Here is a 27,094-nt window from a genome sequence, read left to right on the forward strand (position 1 = left end):
ACACCTCCCACCAGCCCAGGCTGCTCCAAGCCCCATCCAGCCTGCCCTTCAACACTGCTAGGGATGGGGCAGCCACAGCTTCTGTGGTGAACCTGGGCCAGGGTCTCACCACCCTCACGGAGAAGAATTTCCCCCTCAAGTCCAACCTCCATCTCCCTCCTCCAGTTTTAATCCACCCCCCCTTGTCCTCTCACTACATGCCCTAGTAAAAAGTCCCTCTCCCAGCCTGTCTCCAGAGCAGAGCTTCTCCAGCCCTTGGATCATCTCCGTGGCCTCCTCTGGGCTTGCTCCAACAGCTCCTTGTCCTTCTTGTGTTGGGAGCTCCAGAATTGGACAAAGTTGCCCAGGTGGGGTTGCATGAGAGCAGAGCTGAGAGGGACAATCCCCTCCCTTGACCTGCTGGCCACGCTGTTTGGATGCAGCCCAGGACAGGGTTGGTTTCTGGGCTCCAGTGCGCATGACCGGCCCAGCCTTAGTCTGGAGGTCACATGCAGCTATTAATGGGATCCATCCCATAGGTTAGTCACCTATGACTGATTCCCAAGCATCTCCATCCAGCTCTATCAGCCCTGTTAGTCACTCACAATTTTCTCTTCTCCCCTCTCTGCTGCCAGGGTTGCGCCAGGAGCAGTAATCACAGATGGCAGCACCCAGCTCTTAAAACCCCAGAGGAAGTGGCAGAAGAAACCTGCTGCTTTGTGCTCCTCATGCTTCCCGTGCCTGTAGGAAAACGTGTTGCAAAAGCCCTGACACTGCTCTCCTACATGCCTGTGGTTAGCTCTGGGCATTGCTGAGATGTTTCCAACAACTTAGTGACATTTGATCCAGGTGAAGTTCAGGTTCATTAAGACCCTTGGCAAACGAGGCATGAACGAGGGTCATTAAGACATGGGATGATGGATTTTTTTTTCCATTTGCACCTTCTACACCCAGTGGAAGCCTTGTCCACCATCTTGCATGTATCATCCATCCAAAGTGGAGACTGGGCTGTAATTCGTAGGGTTAAATATGATCCCACAGGGCACAGCATTGAGGAACACCCAAGGGAGACTTGAATTACCTTTTCCATTAGATCTAAAGAATTGTTTCAAGGAGAACAATGTTTTTCTGCAACATGAATCCAACCCCAGAAGGAAGCATTTCAGCCAGCCCAGACCAAGGGTTTGTAAAGAGATGGTTTAGGTGCTTCATTGAAAAACTGTGTGAAAGTGGAGGAAAAAAGAAGGGGGGAAACTTCCTCATTTCTTGGTGATATAAAACTTTTCATCCTCTTTTTGGGGAAGGAAAATAGAGAAGGGTAGAAGCAGATTTTAAAACCACAGGCTGCCAGAGAGCTGCTGCCTTTCCCAGGAGCTGGGAAGACACCCAGACCTCCCCACCACCACTCAGATTTGTGCCAGCTGGAGATCTGGCCTGGGAGTCACAGACAAAACTGTAAGGAAACACCTAAACTTGATGCAGAGATGTTCTGCTAACTCCAGAGTGGATCCAAGTCATCCCTGAAATCTGAGTTCAGTTGTGGGCTCTTCACTCAAGGTCAGGAGAAGATAAATTATTAACAAATTATGCAGTTATTACCAGGTTGGGTGTGCCTTGCATTAAAAGCAACAAATCCCCCGCACCTGAAAGAGGAGGGATCTCTCACAGACCTTGACTGAAGTCCAGGTCTATGGAGGTGTCAGTGGAGCAGGTTCTGGTTGTGAAAGATTCTGGTCATCAAGTTAATCTGTTGTAATCAGCTCCTGGGATTGACTTCTGAAAGGGTATAAAAGCCTTCCCTTCAGCAGGCTTGTTAACCTGGGTGGCTTTTCTTCTCTCCCTCCACCAGCAGGAGACACCAGGTGAGTCCTGTGCATGTTGAGCTTTCTGGCTGGGGGTTTCTGGTGCTTTTTCCTGAGGGATGAAGGAGGTTTTTTTTATTTTTCTTTCCCTAATAAGAGCTCCAGCTCATCTCCCTGGCAAGTTCCCCTCCAGGCAGATGAAAGCCAGGTTATGTTGAGATTTTGCTGAGGCTCTAACTAGTGGCTTGCTGACTCTTTGGCCCAGCAAACCCTTGTCAACCCTCAGCATTTTTCTCCAAGTGATAAGAATCCTTGTAGATAACCATTGGAGCATTGGCTACCAAAGGATGGCATCCAGCAGCACCTGGTGTGGCACCCATGGAGCAGCCACAGGCTGATCCCTGCAGTCTCCTGGATCTCCAGTGCTCTGAGTTTCACTTCTTTGTGGAAAGTCACATCACCACTGGGCAGGAGGACAATTCACCTGCATTTAATGGCCAGAGACATGGCTGCTTCTCTGAGGATCTCAAGAAACTAAGCAAGGCTGTTGCCAGAAAGAACTAACAAATGATTTTTCTCTTTCAAAACTGCTTGCAATACTGAATGTCACCAGTTTTCTGCTCCTCCTTGACTACTTTTAAACACTCCTCAGATATTCTTCTTAAGCTAGGCAAGCTTTCACTAACCTTTGTCTTGCTTCTTAGCTTCTCAAAGTTGAAACCTTCAGAAAATAGTGAGCAGAGGGAAAGAAAAAGGTTTGTGTCTCTTCCCTCCACTTCTGCAGCCATTTACCTCTTGGGATCAGAACTTTGTCAGGATGGTGCTTGTCTCTTGTAGTCATTTATGTTCATATACAGTTATTCCCTGAGGTCCTCAGGGGGTGGCTGGTCTCCATAGAGGCAACTGTGATGGCAGCTCAGAAAAGTGTCATGGGGCAGCTACAGCCAACTGGAGTCACCAACAGAGATTTGGTCTGTCCAGGAGCATCCTCAGGGATTTCCAAGGGGGTTTTGTGGCGTTTTGCTGGCAGGATTCATTTTTAAAAGCTCTTTGCTGTTGCTTTGATGTCAGAGCTTGGGAGCTGACCAAAAAACTGTACTACCCAGAAGAGACAAGTGGGTAGGACTTAAAGTAACTGAAGTGGCACCTTGGTTTTCTTCCAGGCTTAGCCAAGATGTCTTCCCACCAGCAGAAACAGCAGCAGCAAATACCTCCACAGTGCCAGGAGAAGTGTCCTCCAAAGTGTGTGGAGCAATGCCAGGCCCCAAAAGGGCAGGCCAAGTGTCCTGCCAAGACCATCCCCCAGCAGCAACAGCAGTGCCCAAAACAGAAGTAGCACTAACAGCAACAGCCACAAAGTGCTGTGGAAGATGCAAATGATCATTTTCAAGCTCTGCCAGAACATCTAGAAACCTGCAGCACGTCTCCTTTGCAGAAATTACTTCACAAAGAGATGAAATTAATTAGCTTGGATTTATTCATCCTCTGTGTTAAAAAAGTTGTGGGGCTGTTTTCTTCTGATCTTTAATCTGGGACATGCTACAATAAAATAAGCAACCTCATTACTTGCTTCCTGGTATTTCTTTTTCACTTCACTAGTGTCAATCATTCCCTTTTGTTTTTATGAGCCAAATAATTGCCTTTCAAATATACATTTGTATTTAAGGCACAGGGGGGGACACAGGGATCAAGGCACATGAATCTTCCAGATTTCCCAAGGTGTTATTTGTCCATATTTCTGTTTCAGATAGATCCAGAAACTGAAAGCTATGAATGCAATAACCAGGTAGCCCATAAATGTAAAAGGTTTAGAACAAATAGGATCCAAAAGAACCACAATTTCTAGAAAAAAACATTTAAATTTGGGGTTCTTTGGGGCAGAGCTGGTGTCTGGGTGTCCAGACTGGGTCAGGATCAATATAATTCCCACCTGTGCAATCTTGCAACTTGTTTTTCATCCTGAACTGGAGCAAACTGGGGAAAACCAATTTTCTGAAGTGTATTCTTGTGTGTCTACTGAAGCAATGGTGGGTTTAGTCTCAATTGCACTGTAACTGTTGAGAGGGAAATAATCTTTGGAAGCTACTAATATTGAAAGGAAGTTCTTACTTGTTCAGAACAATTTCCATGTTTAAAAGAATGAGGATTGAGGGTGTTTTTGGGTCCTGAGCAGAACATACTGGCTGGGTGAACTGCTTCTTAGTCAGCTGCCTGGCAGAGTGGGGGAGGATAAATGATGAGAACAGAAACTGGGGAGTGATATGATCCTGGTGTCTGGCAGACACACAAGCTTGCTCTGCAAACCAGAACCTGTGTCTTGGTGTGATCAGATGAGGAGGTTGGGTCTATCTAACCCCCATCTGACAGGGCCAGACAAGTGAGATTGCATCGCTCCTGGCTCCTTTGAAGTGTGGGAAACACTGGTTTGCTTGTGCTTGCAGCCTGCCTGGTGGCTGTGCCCATGTCTCCCACCTGCTAGAAGTCACAGCCTGACTGGGGGTGGGTTTCAAGGGGGCAGGTTGACCATGGGAACAGCTCAGTGTGAGCTGATGTCCTGTCCCCTGTTCTGGGATGGGAAGTCGTGTTGAGAGGTGTTTTTCAGTAATTAACCATAGAATCATGCAGTGGTTTAAGTTGAAAGGGATGTTTAAAGACATCTAGATCCAACCCTCTACGTGGGCAGGGACACCTCCCACCAGCCCAGGTTGCTCCAAGCCCCATCCAACCTGCCCTTGGACACTTCCAAGGATGGGGCAGCCACAGCTTCTCTGGGCAACCTGGGCAGGTGTCTCACCACAAACACAGTGGAAAATTTATTCCTAATGTCTAACCTAAATTTCCCCTCTTCCAGCTGGAAACCCTTCCCCCTGGTCCCATCCCTCCCTGCCCTTGTCCCAAGTCCCTCCCCAGCTTTCCTGGAGCCCCTTCAGGCACTGGAAGCTGCTCTAAGCTCTCCCTGGAGCCTTCTCCTCTCCAGGCTCAACACCCCAACTCTCCCAGCCTGGCTCCAGAGCAGAGCTGCTCCAGCCCTCTGTGTTTTAGTAATTAGTGTCTCAGTGCCATTGACCAGCCTATGGACTGACATGGTGTGTTGCAGGTTCTCTAACCCAGACACCCAGAGAGGAGCAGCAGACCCCAGGTTCCTTGTGACCCCCCAGGTTTCTGAGTCCTGATTCCCCCAGCTTTGAGGCTTGAAAGCTGATTCTTGAAAGCTGAAGCTCCTTTTAATCTTTTTCATAGAATCATGGGATGGTTGGGCTGGAGGGACCTTGAAGACCATCTAGATCCACCCCCCTGCATAGGCAGGGACACCTCCCAGCAGCCCAGGCTGCTCCAAGCCCCATCCAACCTGCCCTTCAACACTGCCAGGGATGGGGCAGCCACAGCTTCCCTGGGCAACCTAGCCCAGGGTCTCACCACCCTAAGCAAACCTATTGAAAGCTTCAACAACGTGGTATTCAAAGTTATTTTTATTGTTGATTTTCACAGTGAAATAAATCCTGGGTACAATATCAGCCTCAAATAATTAGAGCCAAGTACCAAATACATACGCAACGACTCCGGGTGGCAAAACATGTTCCAGGGTGTAATTGAAGCAGCTCTTTGCAGGCTTCCTCCTTTCTCCTAACAGAGGGAAGCCATGCCTGGGGTTCATCTATTTCAAAATATCTCTGGATTGGATTTCATTCCCTATTTCCCATAAATAATCTCAGCTCGAGCTGTTCTTTTAACACATCCCAGAAAAATCCAAGGTGAGCTCGCCCTGGTTGCTGCCGATTCAGCCAAGCAGGGGATTAAGGTTGTAAAAATCTTTCTCTTTCCTCTAGCCCAATGGATTTCTTTTTTCTTAATTGCATAAAATATTCAGCACTTGCTGCTGCTGATCAGAACCCCTCAGCAGCAGGTTCTGCACAAACCTCAAATCCTATTAGTAATAGGCAAAAGAAACCCCTAAAACCCAAGCCCTAAATGCGAGGTGGGAGGTGGCACAGGGAGCTGGAGGGGAAGGCAGGAAAACCCGGAGGCAGTGTTGGAATTTTGGGTTCAATTTGAATATTTGACTTAATGAGCCCTGACCTGTGGGTGTCATCGTTCTCTTTGGTGTCTCTCTGGGCCTTCAAAAGCCAAGGGGATGAGGGGGAGGGGGCAGGAATTCAGGCTGCTGGAAAAGCTGGATGCATGTGCTTTTGTCACCCCTTGAAGCCTTCTTATCTCCTGGCAGTTCCAAGGTGGCCCTTGGTGTAGATACGGTGCTGAAGGACATGGTTTAGCAGTGGACTTGGTAGAGTTGGGTTAGTGGTTGGACTTGGTGATCTTGAAGGTCTTTTCCAACCAGAATATTTCTGTGATTCTCATTAGCTGGTGGCTGTTAGTGGAGGAGAACGCAAGCGTTAGCTGGGGGGGAGGAAGCTCTGCTTCGGGACAGAAGTTCTGGTGGGAACACAAAGGGTGTTGGAAAATGACCTCTGGTTGTGAGACACAGGAGGAGGATGTTGGGGGTTGAAATCTTCTCTCTTCAGGGCTTCCCTGGTCAGCTTCAAGTTACTTCTGCATGAGTGGCCACTGGTTGGGCTGCTTGACCTGCTGCTGCTCCATGGGAGGACGCTTCTCTGGGAGGGAGCTCTGCTCTGGCCCAGGGTTCTCCTTGGTCTCCTGCTCCTCTACAGGGTGTGGGGTGGGCACAGGATTCTCCTTGGTCTCCTGCTGCTGCTGGGGACAGGGTGCAGGTTCAGGGTGCTGGACAGGGATTGGCACAGGGGTCTCCTTGCACTGCTGCTTCTCCTGAGGACATGGGGCAGGTTCAGGGCTTTGAACAGGGATGGGCACTGGGGTCTCCTTGCACTGCTGCTGCTCCTGGGCACATGGTGTGGGTTCAGGGACAGGGGTTGGCACAGCTGCCTCCTTGCACTCCTGCTTCTCTGGAGGGCATGGGGTGGGCACAGGGATCTCCTGGGTCTCCTGCTGCTCCTGGGTACATGGGGCAGGTTCAGGGCATTGAACGGGGATGGGCACAGGGATCTCCTTGCTCTGCTGCTGCTCCTGGAGGCACGAGGGAGGTTCTGGGCATATAACAGGAACTGGCACAGGGATCTCTTTGCACTCCTGCTCCTCCTGCACACTTTGAGTTGGTTCAGAGCAGGAAGCAGGGGCTGCCACAGGCACCTCTTTGCACGTTGACTTCTCTTCAGGGCATGGAATAGGATCAGTTGGCAAAGCTGGTGGCACCTTGCATTGCTGCTGCTGCTGCTGCTCCTGGGGGGGACATTGGGGTATTACAACCACTGGTGCTTCTCCCTTGCCTGGTTCCACCACCTGGGGTGGCAATGGCACTGTTTTTTCTGGGCATGGCACCTCTTCTACTGGAACTGGTTCTGGGCAAGGTGTTGGGACTTGGGCTTCAGCTTGCTGCTGTGGACGTGGGGCGGGCTCAGGCTCTTGGCTCTGCTTGGTTTTGCTCAGGCCAGGTGGGAGGGTGATTTCCTGCTTGATTTGCATTTGATTCAGAGACATCTTTGCAGGAAACAAGAGGATCTGAAAGAAATGTCAGAATGTTATTGTGGCTGCTCAAGGAGCTGCAGTGGGAGAAGTGTGAAAGGCTTCTAAGAAACATGAATCAGTTGCAAGAGTGAAGTTCTCTTAGCCTGCCCTTGGTTTCCCAGGCAGCTTGGCTCAAAAAAAAAAAAAAAAGAGATTTACTCTTTCTTTTTCATCCTGCCTTTCAGCTCCTGTTCTGACTCTGTCTTATCTCGTTCCTCCTCTCTGCTCTGCAATGTGGGACAGCCCTGTCAGGTCTGACTGAGGCAGAGCCACTCCTTTGAACTTGGAGCTGATTTACACTTCAGAGCTCTTCCTCCTGTGGCTCAGCTCTTCCCAACGTGTTAACTCCTTTTCATTTCTGTCCTGGAGAACTGAAGGAGAGGAGCTGGCAAATAACTGCTCTGCTGCTTTGGTAACGGTTTCAGAAAGTCAAAATAATACTAAAAAAACCCAGCAATGCTGAAGACAAATATTTACAATTCAATTCTGATTTGAAAACTCTTTCGTGTAGAAAAATAGAAATCTGCCCCCAACAGGAGATTTTACTTTGACAGAATGAAATACTTCATATCATCTTGCCCCTTTTAAAACTGTTTCCAGATTTTACTTGGAATTAGAAAGCTGAGGGGACCTCGAAGCTGACATCTTTTCTGTAGCACTGGGAGCCTTTGCAGTAACAATAGGGCAGCTCCTCCCCATGCTCTGGTTTCACTCTAATTTCATTGGTGATGTCATGGATTGAGGTTTCCTTCCTATTGTCATGGAAAGAATTAGCAGTGCTAATGGGTCCCTGTGTCTCTGAATTGTCATGGTCACTAATAATACCTGTAGCTTGAACATGAATCAGAACCATCAGGAGGGATTTCTTCTCCCAAGGCCAGTAACTTGCAACTGGCCAAATGGTTTTTCCTACCAACTCATGAAATTGCCTCTGTTTTCTGGGCTGCTGGAGGCACCAGGCTCAGCTGGGCTGGTGCTGTGCCTTGAGTAAAGCTCTTTTAGTTGTGCCCATAGATTGTCTTTAGAAAAATGTTAAAATCCCAGGAGTGTTGGATGGAAGGACCATTTTTAAGTCCCCTCCACATGGGACTAGAACTAACTCAGATCATCTGAGAGCCTGCAAGTTCATTCTCTGTTGCCCATGTTGCCTGCTCCTCTCAGCACATCTTCAAAGCAAATTAATTCCTCTCTTCTCCATCCTCTCAGATCCTCCAGATCAATATCATTTGTCTCTTGCTATTTTCTTTATTGGAACCTGATAAGATCTTAAGCCAAATGAATATATTGCTCCTGACATGTTTAGCATGAATGAGCCCATTCACCAAGAATACTTCTGCTTTTCTGCTCCCTGCAGCCCCTCATGCTCCCAAATCTATCTTTTAAAAAATAATTCCTCAATGAAATGGATGCTTTATACAAATATTCTCATTATAAATAGCAGAATCACAGAAAATAGATCTGGCAGGAGCTTCAGGAGACCATTTAGACCTTCTCTTTCCCTGAAGGTAGGATCAGTTGTACTTAAACCAACATAATTTTATCTAATCTCTTCTTCAGAAAGGATCTAATTTAGCACTTAAGTATCCTCAGATTTACACACCACCTGAATTTGCCTTGCAGAGTCATCCCAAGCCTGCTAGTCCTACCCCAATGCCCACAGTTTCTCCCCTTTGCAGGAATCTTTTGCATATTCAAAGGCACCAAAGAAAACTCCTCTTTGGAGCTTCTGCCAAGGTTAAGCCAAGCAGTGAAATTAGAGCCATCTCCAAAAAAAAAAAAGCAGCAGGATTCTCTGACTTACCCAACCAGTCAACAGGGAGAAGTCACGAAGTTGAGTGGATGGTGGAGCATGGAGATTTGAGAACTTTTATATGGTTTCAAAGCCCTGCCTTCTGGGAATGAGTCCTCCTAGGTAATGAGCTCATTCTTTCACAACTGCCCTGCTGCGTTTCCTCCACAGACTTGTTCTACACGTAGGCACTGTGAAGAAAGCCTTTTTGTGCCTTTTTAATCCTTTTTTTTCTGACTAAGCTGATCTAGCAAAACACTTTTGCCGTGTAGCAAGGTCATACCCTCAAGCTGATGCCTCCGTTGCAAACCCCCCCTCCCCGAGGTCAGGGGGCCTGGTGGGGTGTCAGCCACTGTGGGTCCACTTCAGCCCATGCATGATGCTGGCATTTCATCTTAGCTGGTGCCCCCCACTTCTTAGGGTGGATTTATAGTTTCAGGTGGGGGGCTAATCTGTACTTCTCTTACCTACTTTCCAGCAATGAATTCTCTAAAGTGACTTTCTTGTGATTTTATTAACTCCTGATGAGTGGGTTTCTTTCTTCCCCCCCCCATGAAGACCTTCATACACTTCAGAGCAGATAATTTTGAATGCATTTTATTTTCCATGGTACAGAAGATGCAGCTCCCACCTCAAAGTGACAGGGGAGGGAGCTGAGTTTATCTCCATGTACCATGTGAGAAGTAACAGGATTTTTTTTGAATAGTCTACATGATCTCATCCCATCCAAATGGAATTTGGACACTGGTCTCATGTAGGTGCCAGAGTGGCCTCTGAAAAGACATTTCCATCTAGTGAAATCAAGTTTGCATTCAAATGTCAATCAAGTGAAGTAAAGGGAGCTGGTAGCATGTGCAGGTTGTTCCTTAAGCACTGGGGGAAAAAAAGAAAGAGGTTTATTGAGTGAAAATATCTCACTGATCCTTATCCTCAAAATCTGAGGGAGCCAGCAGGGTGCAAGTCAAGCAGTCCTCCTTCCTGATGTGGGATTATTTTCAGCACTGGAGATGACGTGTCCCCCACGGAGGTGAATTTAATCATAATTGGTTGTCTTGGGCTGCTCTTTGTCCCCACTCCCCCATGTTCCCAGAGCTCTTATCAGGGCACCCACCCCAGATGCAACTGTGGCAACAGGCTGAGCTGGAACCTGTCCCTTGTTGGGATTCTTGGGTTGCAAAGTAAGGAGCTGTGTCTGGCTGTGGTGTAACTTCCTCTGGTAATAATCGTTGGGCAACTGAAGGACAGAACACCTGAATTTTTGAGCACACCTTCTCTTGCAGTGTGACCTGATTCATGCAACTTCCTTTCTTACCTCATGGCAGGTGGGGTCCTGCCTTGCTCCTGCATCTGGAAGATGCTCGGGTTTGGTCACCAAGCTTTGCTAGTGAGGGAAATCAGAGAATGGTTTGGATTGAAAGGGACCTTCAAGATCATCTAGATCCAGCCCCCTGCATGGGCAGGGACACCTCCCACCAGCCCAGGCTGCTCCAAGCCCCATCCAACCTGCCCTTCAACACTGCCAGGGATGGGGCAGCCACAGCTTCTCTGGGCAACCTGTTCCAGGGACTCCCCACCCTCACAGGGAAGAATTTTCTCCTCGTGTCCAAAGTAAATCTCCCCTCTTGAAGTTTTAATCCATTCCCCCTTGTTCTCTGACGACAAGTCCTTGTCAAAAGTCCCTCCCCAGCTTTCTTGTTGGTATCCTTCAGATCCAAGATCCCAGGCCAAGGCCTGGCCCTGACTCAGCCTTCACTTGCTGCTCTGTGGGTACAAATTGCACTCGTGGCTCTGCTGAAGGCAGGAACTAGGGCACTTTCCAGCAGTGGAGAACCTGCCTGGCTGCTTTCTAGGTAGCACCATGCTTTGTGGTTATCAATATAACCATTCTGCTGAGATATGTGGAGATTTCTGGAGAGAGTTCAGAGGAGGCCACAGAGATGATCTGAGGGCTGGAGCAGCTCTGGAGCCAGGCTGGGAGAGTTGGGGTGTTGAGCCTGGAGAGGAAAAGGCTCCAGGAAAGCTTCCAGTGCCTGAAGGGGCTCCAGGAAAGCTGGGGAGGGGCTTGGGACAAGGGCAGGGAGGGATGGGATGAGGGGGAGGGATGAAAAGTGGGAGAGGGAGCTGGAGGTTGGAGATGAGGAGGGAATTGTGGAGTGTGAGGGTGGGGAGAGCCTGGGCCAGGTTGCCCAGGGAAGCTGTGGCTGCCCCATCCCTGGCAGTGTTGAAGGGCCAGGTTGGATGGGGCTTGGAGCAGCCTGGGCTGGTGGGAGGTGTTCCTGCCCATGCAGGGGGGTTGGATCTAGATGATCTTGAAGGTCCCTCCAACCCAAACCATCCCATGATCCTATGATATGCCCCTTCCAATACAGCCTTTCCAAGCAGGGCCATAGAGGGAACAGTCTCAAACTAATTTAAAATATGGTTTATCGTGGTACTTGTTGGCCTGAAGAGGACAGAGCAGCTGGGCTGGAAAGGAGGCCATGCAATATCCCCAGATGGATGCACATCTTCAGGTCAGAGCTTCAGCAACCTTCGTTGTGTCCACCAATTAGAGCACCTGAGAGCAACGGGGCACGTAGAAACTTGGGGAGCAGTGTTGAGGCCAAGAGTGTTCCAGACTGCCCAGCCAGGGCTCTGTGTTGAGACACTGCTTTTGTTTCATCAAGCAATGAGGCTTCTGGAATATTTAGGCTTCAAATTTCCAACCACAACTTGCAACATGGAGTGATGAAAGAAAATCACTTTCCATAGCTGGAAGGGAGAAGACCTGAACCCTGTCTGGAGATCAGAAGGTGGGGCTGTCCTGACCTCAAACATTGGGTTGGATCCAGGTCTGGAGAAGCTTGGGGAGGTCACTTCACCTCCATGTCAGCAACCTCAGCAGAAAAACAGTGGTAATTAGCAATGAAGAGGCTCTGAAGTCAGCCCGTGGAAAGGGAGTGAATATTTTTCCCATAGCAGAGGAGTAATTGCTTTCCCCTTCCATGGGAATTGCACAAAGTCTATTTTTAGAGGGAAATGCCACGTGCAGTGAACCTGCCTCCCTGCAACATTTGGGAAACTACGGGAGAAACGTGCGTGTAGGAAGGTGTCTCTGCAGTGACTGTGGAGCTAAGCAGCTCCTCAGCTCTCTCCTGGTGGAACCCAACTCAGCTCCCACTGGATGCTGAAGTTCTTCCACTTATTCCAGGGAACACAACACCACAAGTGAGAAAAACACAGGCCTGAGCCCAACATTCCTAGACAGAAAACTCTACTCCAGCTCCCACACACCTTGGGTAGGTCTTGAGTTGCTTATTAGCCCATTAGTGACTTTGCAAATGTTAATCAGATAATTAAGACCCCAGAAGCCTCAGATGCCCTGGGAGGCAGGCAGCAGATGTGCTGGCAGCTCCAAGGGAAGGTCTATCACTGCCTGCTTTATCTGGTTCATCACTTGGATGAGTGTCTCCATCTCTCTAGGGGTCCTGAAGTTGAATTGCTCCAGTCTGAACACAAGGATCAGCTTTTTTTAGAAGTGAGGAGCAGTGCAGAGCAGCTCAGCTCAGGATGTGGAATGTTCCCTGTGACCTTCACCTCCCACCTGCACAGATGCTCTTTGATTTGTCTCTTGCCAGTGCTTTGAACCTTTGTGCACAGAGAACATGGTCCGAGGAGACTGTTGCACTCTTGGATTTCATGTCTTGGTGTGATTCAGAAGTTGCTGAACTGGATCTCCCAAGACATGGCTCGCCCTGATGGCTTAATTAGACACTGTTTTGTTAACACCCCATCTTGTTCTTTATTATTGTGTCTGTCATCATTTCGGGGTGGACATCTTGACTAACTCATCTCACGAGACAAAAGACATAATGACCTGTTACTGAGCTGCCCGGTATCGGTCTGTCTGCCTGGGAGTCCAGCCATTAAACCTCTTCTCTCCTGGTGCTAGACACTGAGTAGGCAAGTCAGAGAATCATGGAATGGTTAAGGTTGGAAGGGACCTTGAAGATCATCTAGATCCAACCCCCCTGCATGGGCAGGGACACCTCCCACCAGCCCAGGTTGCTCCAAGCCCCATCCAACCTGGCCTTGGACACTCCCAGGGATGGGAGCTCCCACAACCTCCCTGAACAACCTTTCCAGTGCCCTCCTACCCTCTTGGTGAAGAATTTCTTCCTAATATCTAACCTAAATCTCCTCTTTTTCAATTTAAAACCATTCCCCCTTGCCCTATCACTACCCTCTCTGGTGAAAAGTCCCTCCCCAGCTTTCCTGTAGTTCATGGTACAGAAGAAAAGGAGCTGGTCACCACAGAGAAGACCAAGTGTGTAGTCTCCGAGTACTGGATATGAAGTATCCATGCTTCAATATTTTTTTCCCTGCTTGTTGTTCCATGAGTGATTCCTCTTCGTTTTTGTTCCACCTGAGTTTCCCAGGACCTATAAGACCTGTTATCCATGGATTAGTCCAACAACCCTCAGCAGACACACGTGTTTTTGAATCACAGGGACTCTGCACTCATGGTTATAAAACCTCTTCCATAAATCCACCAACCTCCATCTTAAAGCTTGTTATGTATTTTGATGAGCATTTCTTTTGTAGTTAGCAGGTTAATTTTAGTGTGAGGGTGGTGAGACACTGGCCCAGGTTGCCCAGAGAAGCTGTGCCTGGGGTGTGTTGTGGTAACTTCATGTTCTCGTTGCTGGTGGAGGCTCCACTAGATTTATTTCTATTTCTATTTGACATTAGGAGAAAAGTCTTTGCTGTCAGGGTCATGAGAGCCTGGCCCAAGTTGCCCAGGGAAGCTGTGGCTGCCCCATCCCTGGCAGTGTTGAAAGGCAGGTTGGATGGAGCAGCCTGGGCTGGTGGGAGGTGTCCCAGTCCCATGCAGGAGGTGGGACTGGATGGTCTTCAGATCATGGAATTGTTTGGGTTGGAAGGGACCTTGAAGACCATCTGGAGGATCCACTAGATGATCTTTCAGGTGGCTACCCCATCCCTGGAAGTGTCCAAGGGCAGGCTGGACGGGGCTTGGAGCCACCAGGTCTGGTGAGAGGTGTCCCTGCCCATGTAAGGAACTGGATCTAGATGATCTTGGAAGTCCTTCCAACCCAAACCATTCCATGACTCTATGCTTGCAATTTTCTGACTTGCCATCTTCCAGAGTCTCCTTGCTCTGCTTTTTGGAAAATCTTCTCCTGATCTCCTGCCTAAATTTATTCCTAACTGCTTCTGCAGGATGACTGTGCTTTTTGAGCAGGACAGCTTGCCTCATTGCAAACCCATTGGGCAGCACAGGAGCCCTTTCCAGCCAGATGTCACATCAAAGAGCCTAATTCTCAGTTGCTTCACTCAAGCACTTGAGCTCAGGAATGAACTTGTTGGAGTTCAACCTCTCATCAGCCTTTTCTAGCCCACAGTCCAGGCCTGGCAATTGGAAAGCAGAGTAGCCTGGGGTTCAGCCTGGTTTTTTGGTCATCTTGGCAATTCTTCTGCTGGAGAACAGGGGGAAGCTGGGGTGCAGGCCCCATTTCAGGCTTCTCTGCTCTCCTGGAAGGGGATGAAATGCCAGCAGCAGCTGGGTGGTGGTCAGGCAGGTGCCTGCTGCAACAGGGAGGCTCTCAGGGCACTGCTTGCATTTGGGTTAAGGTTGCTTCATGCTATGAGACCTCAGAGCACCTTCTGGTACCTGATGGGGCTACAAGGAAGTTGGAGAGGGACTTGGGACAAGGGCAGGGAGGGATGGGATGAGGGGGATGGATGAAAACTGGGAGAGGGAGCTGGAGGTTGGAGATGAGGAGGGAATTGTGGAGAGTGAGGGTGGGGAGAGCCTGGCCCAGGTTGCCCAGGGAAGCTGTGGCTGCCCCATCCCTGGCAGTGTTGAAGGGCAGGTTGGATGGGGCTTGGAGCAGCCTGGGCTGGTGGGACGTGTCCCTGCCCATGCAGGGGGTGGGACTGGATGTTCTTTCAAGTCCCTTTCAACCCAAATAATTATGTGATTCTCTGATTCTAAGTCAGAAAATGTCCCTGAGCTTCAGGTCCCACATTTGGAAGTTCCAGTGTGAATTTTCTGCCTGTGTCATTGGAATTGTTGTTTCTGGCAGGGCTGAAGCTGTGGGGCTTTAGAGAAGAACATTTGGAAAACATCCAAAGAAGAACAAGCTTTCATGCTTCAGGTGTGGCCAACACAACAGCCTTCTGCTGCTAAAATAGCAAATATTTAAGAATGGGGAGTTTTCTCTCCTAAAGGTCAGGGAAAAAAAATGCCTGTTTCTGTAAATTGGGCAGTTCTGGAGCTGTGAAAAAAATGTGAAGCACGAAGAGCAGAGGCCCTTCTCTCTGGGAGGTAGAGCTCCTGGGGTATATAAGGAGCTCCCTGACTCCCAAGTTGGTGACACTGGCTTTGCATTGATTCCCTGCTTCACTGGTGGGTTGGGTAAGTTTAATTCTGATGAATCTATTAAATAATGTTAATTAGACTTCCCATAATACGACTTACTGCAGGATTAAGAGTTTGGTGGTGGCAAGTTCAGACAGTTCCATTTGCAAATAGAATTAATTGAGATTAATTTTCAGGAGTTGAAGGTTCCAGGAATTCAACTGTTTCTTCTTCCACTGTTTCTGCATCTCTGTAATGCCACAAATTGCTGGAGATAATCTTGGTTATCCCCGTGCCACTCTTGTGACTTTGATGGCATCACATCGTTGCACAAGGTGATTATAGGAAGAGAATCAAGCCCAGAGGACTCGGAGATTATACAAACATGATTTGCATTATAATCCTGAAACTCTTCTATTAGCTGAATTTCTGTGGAAAGAGGATTTTTGAAAAGCTTAGTGTGTCCTGAGCATCTGATTTAAGAACATATTCTGGCTGGTGGGACCAGCTCCCTAGGGAGGAAAAGGAAGGGGTAAATCCCAGAGCAGCAGGGGAGATTTGGAGGATCCTCATGTCCTGGGACAAGTGCTGGGTCTGATAAAACAGGCTCTGACCCAGCCTTGGTGTCCTCAGAGGTGTCTGGACTTCAAACCAAAAGGAAGATGGTGGAGTGTTGGCAAAGGGATCATCTGACAAGGTTGGAGTAATGAAAGGGACACGGAGCTGATGAAGATACCTTGGGAAGAGCAATTGTTGGTCTTTGAGCTCCAAAGACTTATCTTGGATCTTCTCCTTTCCATGAGTTAGTCATGAAAATCACAACAAAGCTGAGCTCTCACCAGGTGGTTCATTCTAACACCTGTGGGTGGAGGAAGATGAAACTACTGGGGTTTCTAGTGGAAAAGTGGAGCTTTTGCTGCTGCTTTTCTTTCCTCCTTTGGTTGGAAGGAAAAGAACAACACAAAAAAAAAAAGGTGCAATTTTTTATTTCCTCAGAAAAACTGGAGTTTCTTTCCTCCTGTAGCATTTTTCTCAGTTGCTGGCTTGCAGGAAGGATGTCCTCCCAGTGAAACCAGCAGCAAACAAGCAGCTCCTCTGTGGTAAGCAAGGCCATGCTGGAGCCAGCACCACCCTCCCAGCAGTGGCAGAGCCAGATACAGTCACAGTCAAGAAGAAACCTGCCAGAGCTGGAGCTTTTCACCTCCAAACCAGCAGCCAAGCAGTGCCCACCACCAGCCAAGGCACCATAAGCTCCCATTGCTGTGCCACACCTGGGACAACAGCAAGATCAGAAGCCAAGTCAATGGCCTCCAAAGCCAAAGAAGCTCCTGCAGATGGAAAGTGGTGGCAGAGGAACAACATCTGGGGTGTGTCGTGGTAACTTCATGTTCTCGTTGCTGGTGGAGGCTCCACTATTTATATTTCTATTTGACATGAGGAGGGAATTCTTGGCTGTGAGGGTGATGAGACCCTGGCCCAGGTTGCCCAGGGAAGCTGTGGCTGCCCCATCCCTGGCAGTGTTGAAGGGCAGGTTGGATGGGGCTTGGAGCAGCCTGGGCTGCTGGGAGGTGTCCCTGCCCATGCAGGGGGTTGGATCCAGATGATCTTGAAGGTCCCTTCCAACCAAACCATTCCATGATTCTATGATTTCACAGCTCCACCTTCTGCACCCAAGTGACCCCAATCTGCTGCCCTGTTCAGAGCAGAGGTGCTGGCAGCCCCTGGAGCTGTGCCCTGAAGATGAGCTCCTGGGGAATTTGTGCCTTTCAATCCCTGCCTGTTGCTGCTGCAGAGGGAACAGCCGTGGCTGCCACCAACCTTTGAGTCCATCCATCAGTGCCCAGGTGCCTCCCAGGGGCAGCCCAGCTGGTGGATGGTGTAGCTCATGGAAATGGCTGCTGGGGAGAGACAAAGTTGTGTTGAAAATCCCCAGCCCAGCTTCAGTATTTTAAAAGCCACCAGGGCTCTCACCATCATGCAGAGTCTCTGCAGAGTTGAAGCTCCACAAAGCCTGGTAGCAACCAGAGCAGGGAGGTATGTGGGGCTGCTGGTTGCAGAACAGCAAGAGGTCATGAAGTAATAAAACCCTTGGAAAATGAAGCAAGAAGGAGTCCAAGTGAGGAGCATTTCCTTCCAGTGCACGGTGGGGTTCACATCTTGCCCTCAGTGCTGGTAAGTCATTGAAATAGGAAGACTCTGAATTTACTGCTTCCTGGGGTAATGACACGTGAAGTTCTGCTCTCAGCAGCCCCTGTGCTGCTAATGACCAACCTGATAGAGTAAACGTGTGATCTCTCCTTACTCTCTTGTGTTCCCTTTCCTTCTTCTCCCTGCACCCTCCTCCCTGCCCTGCAGCCATCAAGAGATGGAGGAGAACACGAGGTGAAGCTCTCCTGCTCTCCATGGCCAGGAGCACGTTTCCACCCGAGCAGGTGGGATGAGACCCCGGCTCGTACAGACCAGGAGGCTGTGGTGGGGCTGCAGGGAGCTTCGGTAGCTCAGGTTTTCCTTCATGCCAACGTCTTGGTGGGATAAAGAGTAGACTGACATTGGGGTTCCACCAGGCGAAGGCACTGGGCTGGGGCTGGTTAGCAGCTTGCCAGCTGAAACTCTTTTCCTGGAGAGAGGGAGCACCTGGAGGCAGTTTGGCAGCTGCCGGTGGCTGGTGCTGCCAGGCTGCTGCAGGAGGTTCGTGTGCGGATGCTGCTCTCTAGTGGTTTGTACAGCGAGGAGAAAATGGTCGTGCTTTGGTGGGGCTGGAGGAAATGTCCGTGTGTTGGTAGGGCTGGAGGACATGACCATGCTTTGATGAGGCTGGAAGAAATGGTCATGCTTTGGTGAGGCTGGAGGACATGGTCATGCTTTGGTGAGGCTGGAGGACATGGTCATGCCATGGAGATACTGGAGGACATGGCCATGCTTTGGTGAGGCTGGAGGACATGGTCATGCCATGGAGATACTGGAGGACATGGCCATGCTTTGGTGAGGCTGGAGGACATGGTCATGCCATGGAGATACTGGAGGACATGGCCATGCTTTGGTGAGGCTGGAGGACACGGCCATGCTATGGAGACACTGGAGGACATGACCAACCCCTCAGGTACTTCTGCTCAATTTCAGGTCTGGGAGGACTCTCTCCTCCATGCTGCTCTAACCCTACACCTGCAGTGTCCTTCACTGTGCACTGGTTTTAAGCCTTAACACCATCCCACCACAGCTCCCTCCTTCTTCTCAGCTCTCTGCCTGGTGGGCTCATATTTTTGGATTACTGTTCATGGAGCAAGGCCAATTTTACCTCACTTGAGGTTTCCACCCAACATCTGAGACCACACCCAGCCAATTTACCTCATTTCTTCTACCTCCTTTTTATTGGCTGGCTTCTTCTTCTGCCAAATTTCTATCTTTGGAACCAGCAGAGAGCTTGGCATTCCTGCTGCATTGGCTCATGCTCCAAAATTGCTCCAAATGCTCCTTTGCATTCCTGCCTTATTAAAGGGAAGGTGGTGGATTCCCTGATGTCTCACCTGGCAGTTCCTCCAGGACGTTTTCCATCTTCCTTCTTCTGACTTCCCAGTGTCACAGCCCTAGTTTAACTTCTCTTTCCCACCTTCATCTCGTGCTCTTTCCCAGATTGAACCAAGCATAGTAAAAAAAAAAGCCCAGGAGGTTTTTCTGAGCTGTGGGGCAGGGCTGGTTTGTGGGGAGAAGGTGGATGTTCCCAGGAGAAGCACAGATGATGACAACAGAAGGACACATTTTTGACAGCCATTGTCATCTGAGAGTGAAATACTTGTTGAATTGTTGGATAGTGAAAGTCTCCAAAGTTGTTATGTTAAAATTAGGGCTTTTGTTTAAATTAGGCAGGTGTCCCTGCCCATGCAGGGGGATTGGAACTAGATGATCTTGAAGGTCCATTCCCATCCAAACCATCCCATGGTTCTATGATTCTTGGGTTTTTCTTCCTTTAGTTGTTTCAATAGTTTGGGAGTGAAGTGATTAAGAAAGTTTAGGTACAGAGATCACTGGGTATTGATATTAATATGGGCATTAATATTTGATCACAACCATAGCTGTGATCAAATCATTGAAGTTCACCTGGGCCTTCAGTGAGTATATTGGGTGTTTCAGTCAGGTATGGGATGAAATAAGGATTTCTTTGGAGGTTGGGGCAGTGTCTGCCTCCAGACTCCAAGAAAATGGGTGTAAATGGGAACTGCTCTTCCTGGTTAACCGGGAGGATCCAACCCTGGCAGCTGGAAAGCAATGAAGAGTTATGGGTTTGGATCAAAGCAGCAGTTTCTGCAGGAGGGATGCCACAAGAAAGCCACATTTCTGGTGAGTTAGGAAAAGCTGGACACTCTCACTGCTGATCAGCAAGGGGCAGGATTCGTTCTTGTTGGAGAGGTCTTTGGTGGAGGGAGCAGTTTCCCTTGGAGATGCCTGCCTGGTTTGCAGCATGGTTGTCCAAGAGTTAATAATAGAATCATAGAACAGTTTGGGTTGGAACGGACCTTCAAGGTCATCTAGATCCAACCCCCTGCATGGGCAGGGACACCTCCCACCAGCCCAGGTTGCTCCAAGCCCCATCCAACCTGCCCTTCAACACTGCCAGGGATGGGGCAGCCACAGCTTCCCTGGGCAACCTGGCCCAGGCTCTCCCCACCCTCACACTCCACAATTCCCTCCTCATCTCCAACCTCCAGCTCCCTCTCCCAGTTTTCATTCCTCCCCCTCATCCCATCCCTCCCTGCCCTTGTCCCAAGCCCCTCCCCAGCTTTCCTGGAGCCCCTTCAGGCACTGGAAGCTGCTCTAAGCTCTCCCTGGAGCCTTCTCCTCTCCAGGCTCAAGACCCCAACTCTCCCAGCCTGTTCCCAAATTTTATTCAGTTTCATTACAAAATTATTTATGGGCCTTTTCCTTCACCTCAGAAACCACCCAGGGAGAGTCACTTCTGTAGTTCACAAGGTTCTAATAAATATTCTCAGGAACTGGGTTTCATCTCAGCCAGTGGTAGGTGTTGGTGGGACTGAGCACTCTTCTGTGTGGATCCCCCTCAGCTCTCTTCGTAGTCAGCAGGAAGGAACTGTCACTTGGGTGGGTATTTCATGTGGCCATGTCCACATGAAACCACTGATCAGGTCCCCAGTGCCTTTAAAAAATAAATCTCCCAGTGTTCTAACCAGTTGCTTTAATCTGGGCACAGCCTGAGATAAGGAGTTGACTCACTGAGAAAGTCACCTGCAGATATTGAGGAAGTTCATCTGCCCCTGGTGCTTTTTGAGACCTACTTTCCTGCTGGTGACAGCTTGGACAGATGAGCTTGTTGTGCAAGGGCTGCAATCAAACGTGACTGTAGCTCATCTTTTCTGCTCCCTGGAGGCACTGGACGGGGCATTCCCCTTGCTCTGATGACAGGGAATTGTGTTGGGATCATGGGAGCATCAGGTCACCAACAGCCTGGTGCTCTCCAGGGCTGCATGAGCTAAAATGAGGTTCCTCATGGACAAAGGAGCTGCACCCACCCAAGGGATCTGAACTTTACCAGGAGCTCCTGGTTTTCCCCAGAGGAGCCAGTGCCCCGTGTCCAGCCTGCACAGTGGATCTCATAAGTGATTACAAATATCTAAAGGGGGGTGTCAGGAGGATGAGTCCACTCTCTTGTCTGCAGTGTCCTGTGACAGGACAAGGGACAATGGGCACAAACTGCAGCACAGGAGGGTCAAGGGAAAAACTCCTGTACTGTGAGAGTAACAGGCTGCCCAGAGAGGCTGTGGAGTGTCCTTCTCTGGAGACATTCCAACCCCATCTAGATGTGTTCCTGTGGGATCTGCTGTAGGTGATCTTGCTCTAGCAGGGGGTTGGACTAGATGATCTCCAGAGGTCCCTTCCAACCCTGACCACTCTATAACTAACCACACGCCCAAGCCCAGGTGCTGGGCACCATAGGGTAGATGAGAAGCTTCACCCAGGGACTGAAGTTAGAGAAGGACATGGAGGGATCAGCACAGCCATGAAGCCAACACAGTGTGTGTGCAGAAAGAGGCCAAGTGATGGATTGGCCCCAATTCTGGTGACCACCAGGACTTTTCCAGGGACTTTGAGACCTCAGGAAACCACAACAATGTATAACTGGGAGCTCTTTGGCCTCACAGAACCCCTGAGGCAGGGGGTGCCACCACTGCTGCCTCCACAAATACCATTGAGCCTTACCATGCCACAGAAGATTAAACAAAAGGTAATTACCCTTCCTATGGGAAGCTGTCCTTCAACTACTCATCCTCAGGGATGAGTACCCTGCTGGTAGTCACTCCAAGAGTTGCACACAGGGCAGCGTTTGCATCCAATAGGCCATGTCGTGGAGACCTCATCCCTTCAAGGCACATGTAGCAGCTATATAAAAGCTCTCCTTCCATTAGGGCTCGCTGGTCACCTCACAAAGCTGTTGTCACCGGGGAGCTGGGTAAGTCTGACTCGTGTTGAGCCTCTGGAGCTGCTGAAATGCACATTTCTTCCTGGTTTCTTCCAATATATATATATAAAAAACCTCGATGGGAAAAGTTGTTGAAACTAGTTGGTTTGAATTGTTGGGTTGGAGAGGGAGGGCAGGGTCTTACAGTGTCTCCAGGTGGACATGGGGGTCCAGGAGACACCCTGATAAATGTGAGAGGTTGTCAGCAATAACTGGGGTGCTGGTGCTGTTGTTTGCTTTTGGAGGTGCCTGAGAGCAGCGTTGCTGTATCAGGGAACATAATGTCCAACCAGCTGCGAGAAGGTTTGTGTTCACTTGTGGTATCTCTACCCTTTAATTGCCTTTGGTTCCCTAATGATAGTGAACTTGGTGGTGCTGGGACTGAGCTGTGACTCTCTGCCTCTCTGTGGTGTGATGGGATCACCCAGAAGTGGTGTTTTGGGTGCTCTTTGTCTCTCCTACTATGGCAGTTGCGGCCAGAGGTTCAGAGCTTGTTTCTGGGTTGGGCTTTTCTCCTGATGCATGAGCAGGAGGTGAGGACAGTCCCCAGCCAAAAGCTGGAGCAGAAAACTGGGTTTAATGGTTGAAAGACACCTCTAAGATCAGCCATTCCTCAGTTGACCTACAAGATGGGTTGTCCTCTGTGGAGGTCCAGGTGATGGGCACTAACAGTCTGGGGGGAAGTTCAGAGCTACGTGTCTCTGAATTTGGCTGGGAGTTTCCCCCATGTTTGGCTTAGTCCTGTGGTTCATAGTTAAAAATGCTGGGTTGGGTCCTTGGCTGCTCCTGCTTTGGGTCTGAGACCGTGGCGTGGGTGGGAGGTGTCAGCAGCGCCCTGAGAAGCGAGCTGGTCCTGCAGCACGGGCTGCAGCAGGACCTGGAGCCACCCAGCTGGGTGCCTGTCTAAGGGCTCTGTCTCCTCCCGTGTCATTCCAGTCCTGCTGAACCTCCCCGAGATGTCGTGCTACCTCCAGCCCTGCCTCCCTCCAGCCTACCAGGACCTCGTCCCCACCCAGCGCCCGCCGTGCTGCAGTGCCACCCCCCCCACCACTGCCCACCTGGTGCTCCAGGCTCTGCATCCCCCAGCAGGTGACCCTCCATGTCCCCCGGTGGCGAATCGTGTCCTCCAGCTTCTCCCAGCAGCAACGTGTCACCCAGTGTGTCCCACGGCAGCCACAGGCACCCAGGCGGGTGCCGCAGCCGCCCTGCGGGACCCAGCTCCAGCAGCCCCACGTCCCTCGCTGTGTCACCACCTGCCAGCCACAGAGTGCCACCCCGGGGCTGTGCCAGGAGCCCGCTGTCACCAAGTGTGTGCCCCAACAGCGTGGGAGCGAGTCCGTGCCCACCCGTGTCCCCCAGCAGCCGTGTGCCGCCCGGCACGTCACCACCTGTGTCCCGCAGCAGCCCTACCTGACCAAGGGCATCCCACAGCAGCACTGGGCCACCAGGTGTGTCCCGCAGCAGAGTGTGACCATGTACAACCCGCAGCAGCAGTGTGCCACCAGGTGTGTCACCACCTGTGTCCCCCAGCAACGTGCCACCAAGGCTGCCTGGCACCAGCTTGTGACGGCCCGCGCCCCGCAGCGTGACACCAGCTGTGCCACCACCTACACCCCGCAGGATGAGACCAGGTGTGTGACCCAGTGTGTCCCACAGGAGTGTGGGATCACGTCTGTCCTGCAGGAGCAGGGTGTGACCCAGTGTGTCCCCCAGCAGAGTGCCACCAAGTGTGTCCTGCAGCAGCAGCGTGCAACTGAATGCGTCGCACAACAGCAGAGTGCCACCAAGTGTGTCCCACAGAAGCAATGTGCCACCAAGTGTGTCCCACAGCAACGTTGTGCCACCAAGTGTGTCCCACAGCAAAGATGTGCCACCAAGTGTGTCCCACAGCAGCAGTGTCTGATCGAATATGTCCCACAGCAGCAGCAAAATGTCACCAAGTGTGTCCCACAGCAACGTTGTGCCACCAAGTGTGTCCCACAGCAGCAGCAGAGTACCACCAAGTGTGACCCACAGCAACAATGTGCCACCAAGTGTGTCCCACAGCAGCAATGTGCTACTGAATATGTCCCACAGCAGCAGCAGAGTGCCACCAAGTGTGTTCCACAGCAGCAGAATACCACCAAGTGTGTCCCACAGCAACAATGTGCCACCAAGTGTGTTCCACAGCAGCAGAATACCACCAAGTGTGTCCCACAGCAACAATGTGCCACCAAGTGTGTTCCACAGCAGGAGAATACCACCAAGTGTGTCCCACAGCAACGATGTACCACCAAGTGTGTCCCACAGCAGCAGAGTGCCACCAAGTGTGTCCCACAGCAAAGATGTGCCACCAAGTGTGTCCCACAGCAGCAGAATACCACCAAGTGTGTCCCACAGCAACGATGTACCACCAAGTGTGTCCCACAGCAACGATGTACCACCAAGTGTGTCCCACAGCAAAGATGTGCCACCAAGTGTGTCCCACAGCAACGATGTGCCACCAAGTGTGTCCCCCAGCAGCAGTGTGTGACTGAATGTGTCCCACAGCACTGTGTGACCACCTGTGTCCCTCTGCAGCGGTGTGCCACCAAGTGTGTCCCCCAGCAGCAGTGTGCCACCAAGTGTGTCCTCCAGCAGCAAAGTGCCACCAAGTCAGTCCCCCAGCGATGCCAGTCAGGTGGGGTGAAGATTTCGAGTCACTCCAAGAAGGACTGCTCTGCCTCCAAGTGGCCCTGGTAGGAAGGAGCAGGGAAGGAGATCCACAGAAGAAGCCCAAGGTCCAGCTTTGGGATTTGGGTGATTTATCTCCTGGCACCTCCTGCTGACAGGTCCCTGCTGCTCCAGCCTGTTCTCTCTCAAGTCTCCTCTGCTCCCCTGTAGCTCAGCTCTATTTTGGGCCAGGCCATGATGCTGCGTCCACAGCCACACTCCAGGTGTCTGTAGCTTGTACCTTCTCCCCTACAAGGCACAGTTCATGGGGACACTGGGAAGTTCTCACCTAGCTGAGATAAACTGTGAGTTTAAAAAAAAACAAACAAACAAAACACAACACAGTTATTTTTTAAAAAAAGGAATTGAAACGTCTTATGAAGTCCAGCTCACAAAGCAACAAGAGGTTTGGCAGGGTGGCCAGCAGAGGGCTGGGCCTTGCTTGGCTCCAGGTTTGGTCTTGGCCATGGGTGACAATGTTCAGGTTAACTTGGGTTCCACGAGGCTCTGAGGTCTCCAAACACCCGGATTCCCTCAGGGGTTTGGAAGCCAAACATCCATTTGCCGAGTGAACACTCCACAAATCCTACCCCATGACCTTCATTTCAGAAGGTGGCCAGAAATCCCTCCTGCTTCCAAACCCTGATCTGTGCTGGCTTCAGCAGAGTCCCCGAGCAAGGAGGCATTTCTGGCTCTGGGAAGCTGGTGCCGTGACATTGTACACGGGAAAGTTCTGAACCCACTTGGTTGGTGAAAACACAACTTGAAACACAAAGGAAGCCTTTGCTATGACACTGAAAGTTCTACTTTAGAAATGTTTGAGCCTTAAAAGCAAGTAACTATGTTCCTTCTGCTGCCTGAAGATGTGTCCATTACATTGTGTCCAACCCATATATATATATTTATATTTTAGATATAAATATATATACTTAAATAAATCCAGTTGTCTGACCTCTGATTAAATGTCTTTTTTGCCGTCTGGTGGTTCTTTATTCTAGTGCCCCCCTGGCTGAAAAGTACAGCAGTCCTGTCACCTGGTCTCTCATTAGGACAATGAGTAGGAACTCACCCTGAGTAGAAGATGCGTCTTGGGAGGGCAAAAACAAGTGTTGCAAGAGGAAGAGGAGGGTGTGCCAGGGGGTGGGACGCTGCCTCACCTCCTGCTCTGCTCCACCCTTGCTGGGTGACCTTGGGGTGCCACCACAGGCTGAAAGCAAAGGAGGTGACCATGACCTGAGCACCTAGCAACGTTGAGGTGGCATCTGGCTGCTTCCCCAAGGTGCTCAGTGGGTCACTTTTCAAATCTTCTCCTGAAAGTCCAGTGGTGATGTTTTGGCCCAGACAGGCAGCAGGCAAGTGAGTGTGGGCCTCCTTTCACCTTGTAGATCCAGAGATGCTCAAAATTTTGTGTCCAGGATACTCTCAAAACCCCTTTAAAACTAGGAAAGGAGCAACAATGTGCCCTTCTGTGGAGCTCTCACATCACTGAGACTTTCCCATAGGAGCCTGGGGGGTTTCATTATCATAGAATCACAGACTGGTTTGGGTTGGAGGAACCTTCAAGATCATCTAGATCCAAACTCCCTTCATGAGCAGGGACACCTCCCACTAGGCCCCATCTCACAAGGGTGGAGGGGCTTCCAGAGCATGGAGCTTAGGTTGGAGGTGGTTGTGAAGGTGTCTGGTTCTGCCCTGACTCACACTGTGGCACCAAGTGAACCACAGCTCAATGTGCCTCAGTTTCCCCTGAGCTTCATTTGGAATAATAACAGTCTGCAGGACAATGGCTCAAATGGCACCGTGAGTCTCTCCCAGATGAAAGGACTTGAGAGATGCTAATTAAGGACACTTGGATGACAGGGCATCATGTTATCATCGGGGTAATATTTTTCTACCTGCACTGGAAACACTAAACTGAATATTAGCATTACTTGAAGGCTACTGGGTCTGCAGCTGGATTTATGGAGCTTACAAAGGTTGTATTAACCTGCTTCCCTGCTCTCTGACGTCAGCTTGATTCCTAAAATCATGGGTCACATTTAATATTAAAATTAATCTTAAAATTAAATGTAATATTTAAAAGGGTGTTGTAGGTTAGGGGAGTGAAACCCAATAAAAAGCAGAGAAATCCAGGTTGGATTCAGTGCTTTTGTCTCCAGTTGTGGAAAACAAGCCCAGAGAAACCTTCTTCCTGCTGATTTTTTTTGTAGCTCTTGAAATGTTGGGAAAACAAGCACTTTGTGGGGTTGTTTGGTGGTTTTTTTTCTATGATCCTAAGAGATTTTTCTTTGTTGGAAGAGCAGAAATGTCACTAACAAACCTACTTTACAAATCTTGGATTTTCTAGTCAAAATGGAAATAGAAAATTATTTTTTTAATTAAAATTTAACTTAGTTTTGGTACCAAGAAAGGTATTTTTGTAGGAAAATCAGACAAGTCAATAACAAACCTGCTTTGGGAATTTT

At 49.9% G+C, this 27,094-nt stretch overlaps 2 protein-coding genes across 2 annotated transcripts; one reads left to right on the top strand and one right to left on the bottom strand.

Annotated features, from left to right (window-relative positions):
- Positions 1–6,270: 6,270 nt before the first annotated feature.
- LOC127394823 (keratinocyte proline-rich protein-like) lies at positions 6,271–7,292 on the bottom strand. The gene has a single exon (XM_051641083.1). The coding sequence runs from the start codon at positions 7,290–7,292 to the stop codon at positions 6,324–6,326; it is 969 nt and encodes a 322-aa protein (XP_051497043.1). The 3' UTR covers positions 6,271–6,323.
- A 15,602-nt stretch (positions 7,293–22,894) lies between these two features.
- On the top strand, positions 22,895–24,659 carry LOC127394797 (involucrin-like). Its single transcript, XM_051641028.1, is given in 4 exon segments — positions 22,895–22,987; positions 22,989–23,483; positions 23,583–24,458; positions 24,513–24,659. Coding segments are annotated over 4 exon segments (1,611 nt in total).
- Positions 24,660–27,094: the final 2,435 nt, after the last annotated feature.

This window comes from Apus apus, chromosome 27 (genome assembly GCF_020740795.1).
Source record: "Apus apus isolate bApuApu2 chromosome 27, bApuApu2.pri.cur, whole genome shotgun sequence".
Taxonomy (NCBI): Eukaryota; Metazoa; Chordata; class Aves; order Apodiformes; family Apodidae; genus Apus; species Apus apus.

What these genes read in the sequence shown, in the direction of transcription:
- LOC127394823 (XM_051641083.1), bottom strand. Translation starts at nt 7,292, where the DNA reads ATGTCTCTGAATCAAATGCAAATCAAGCAGGAAATCACCCTCCCACCT.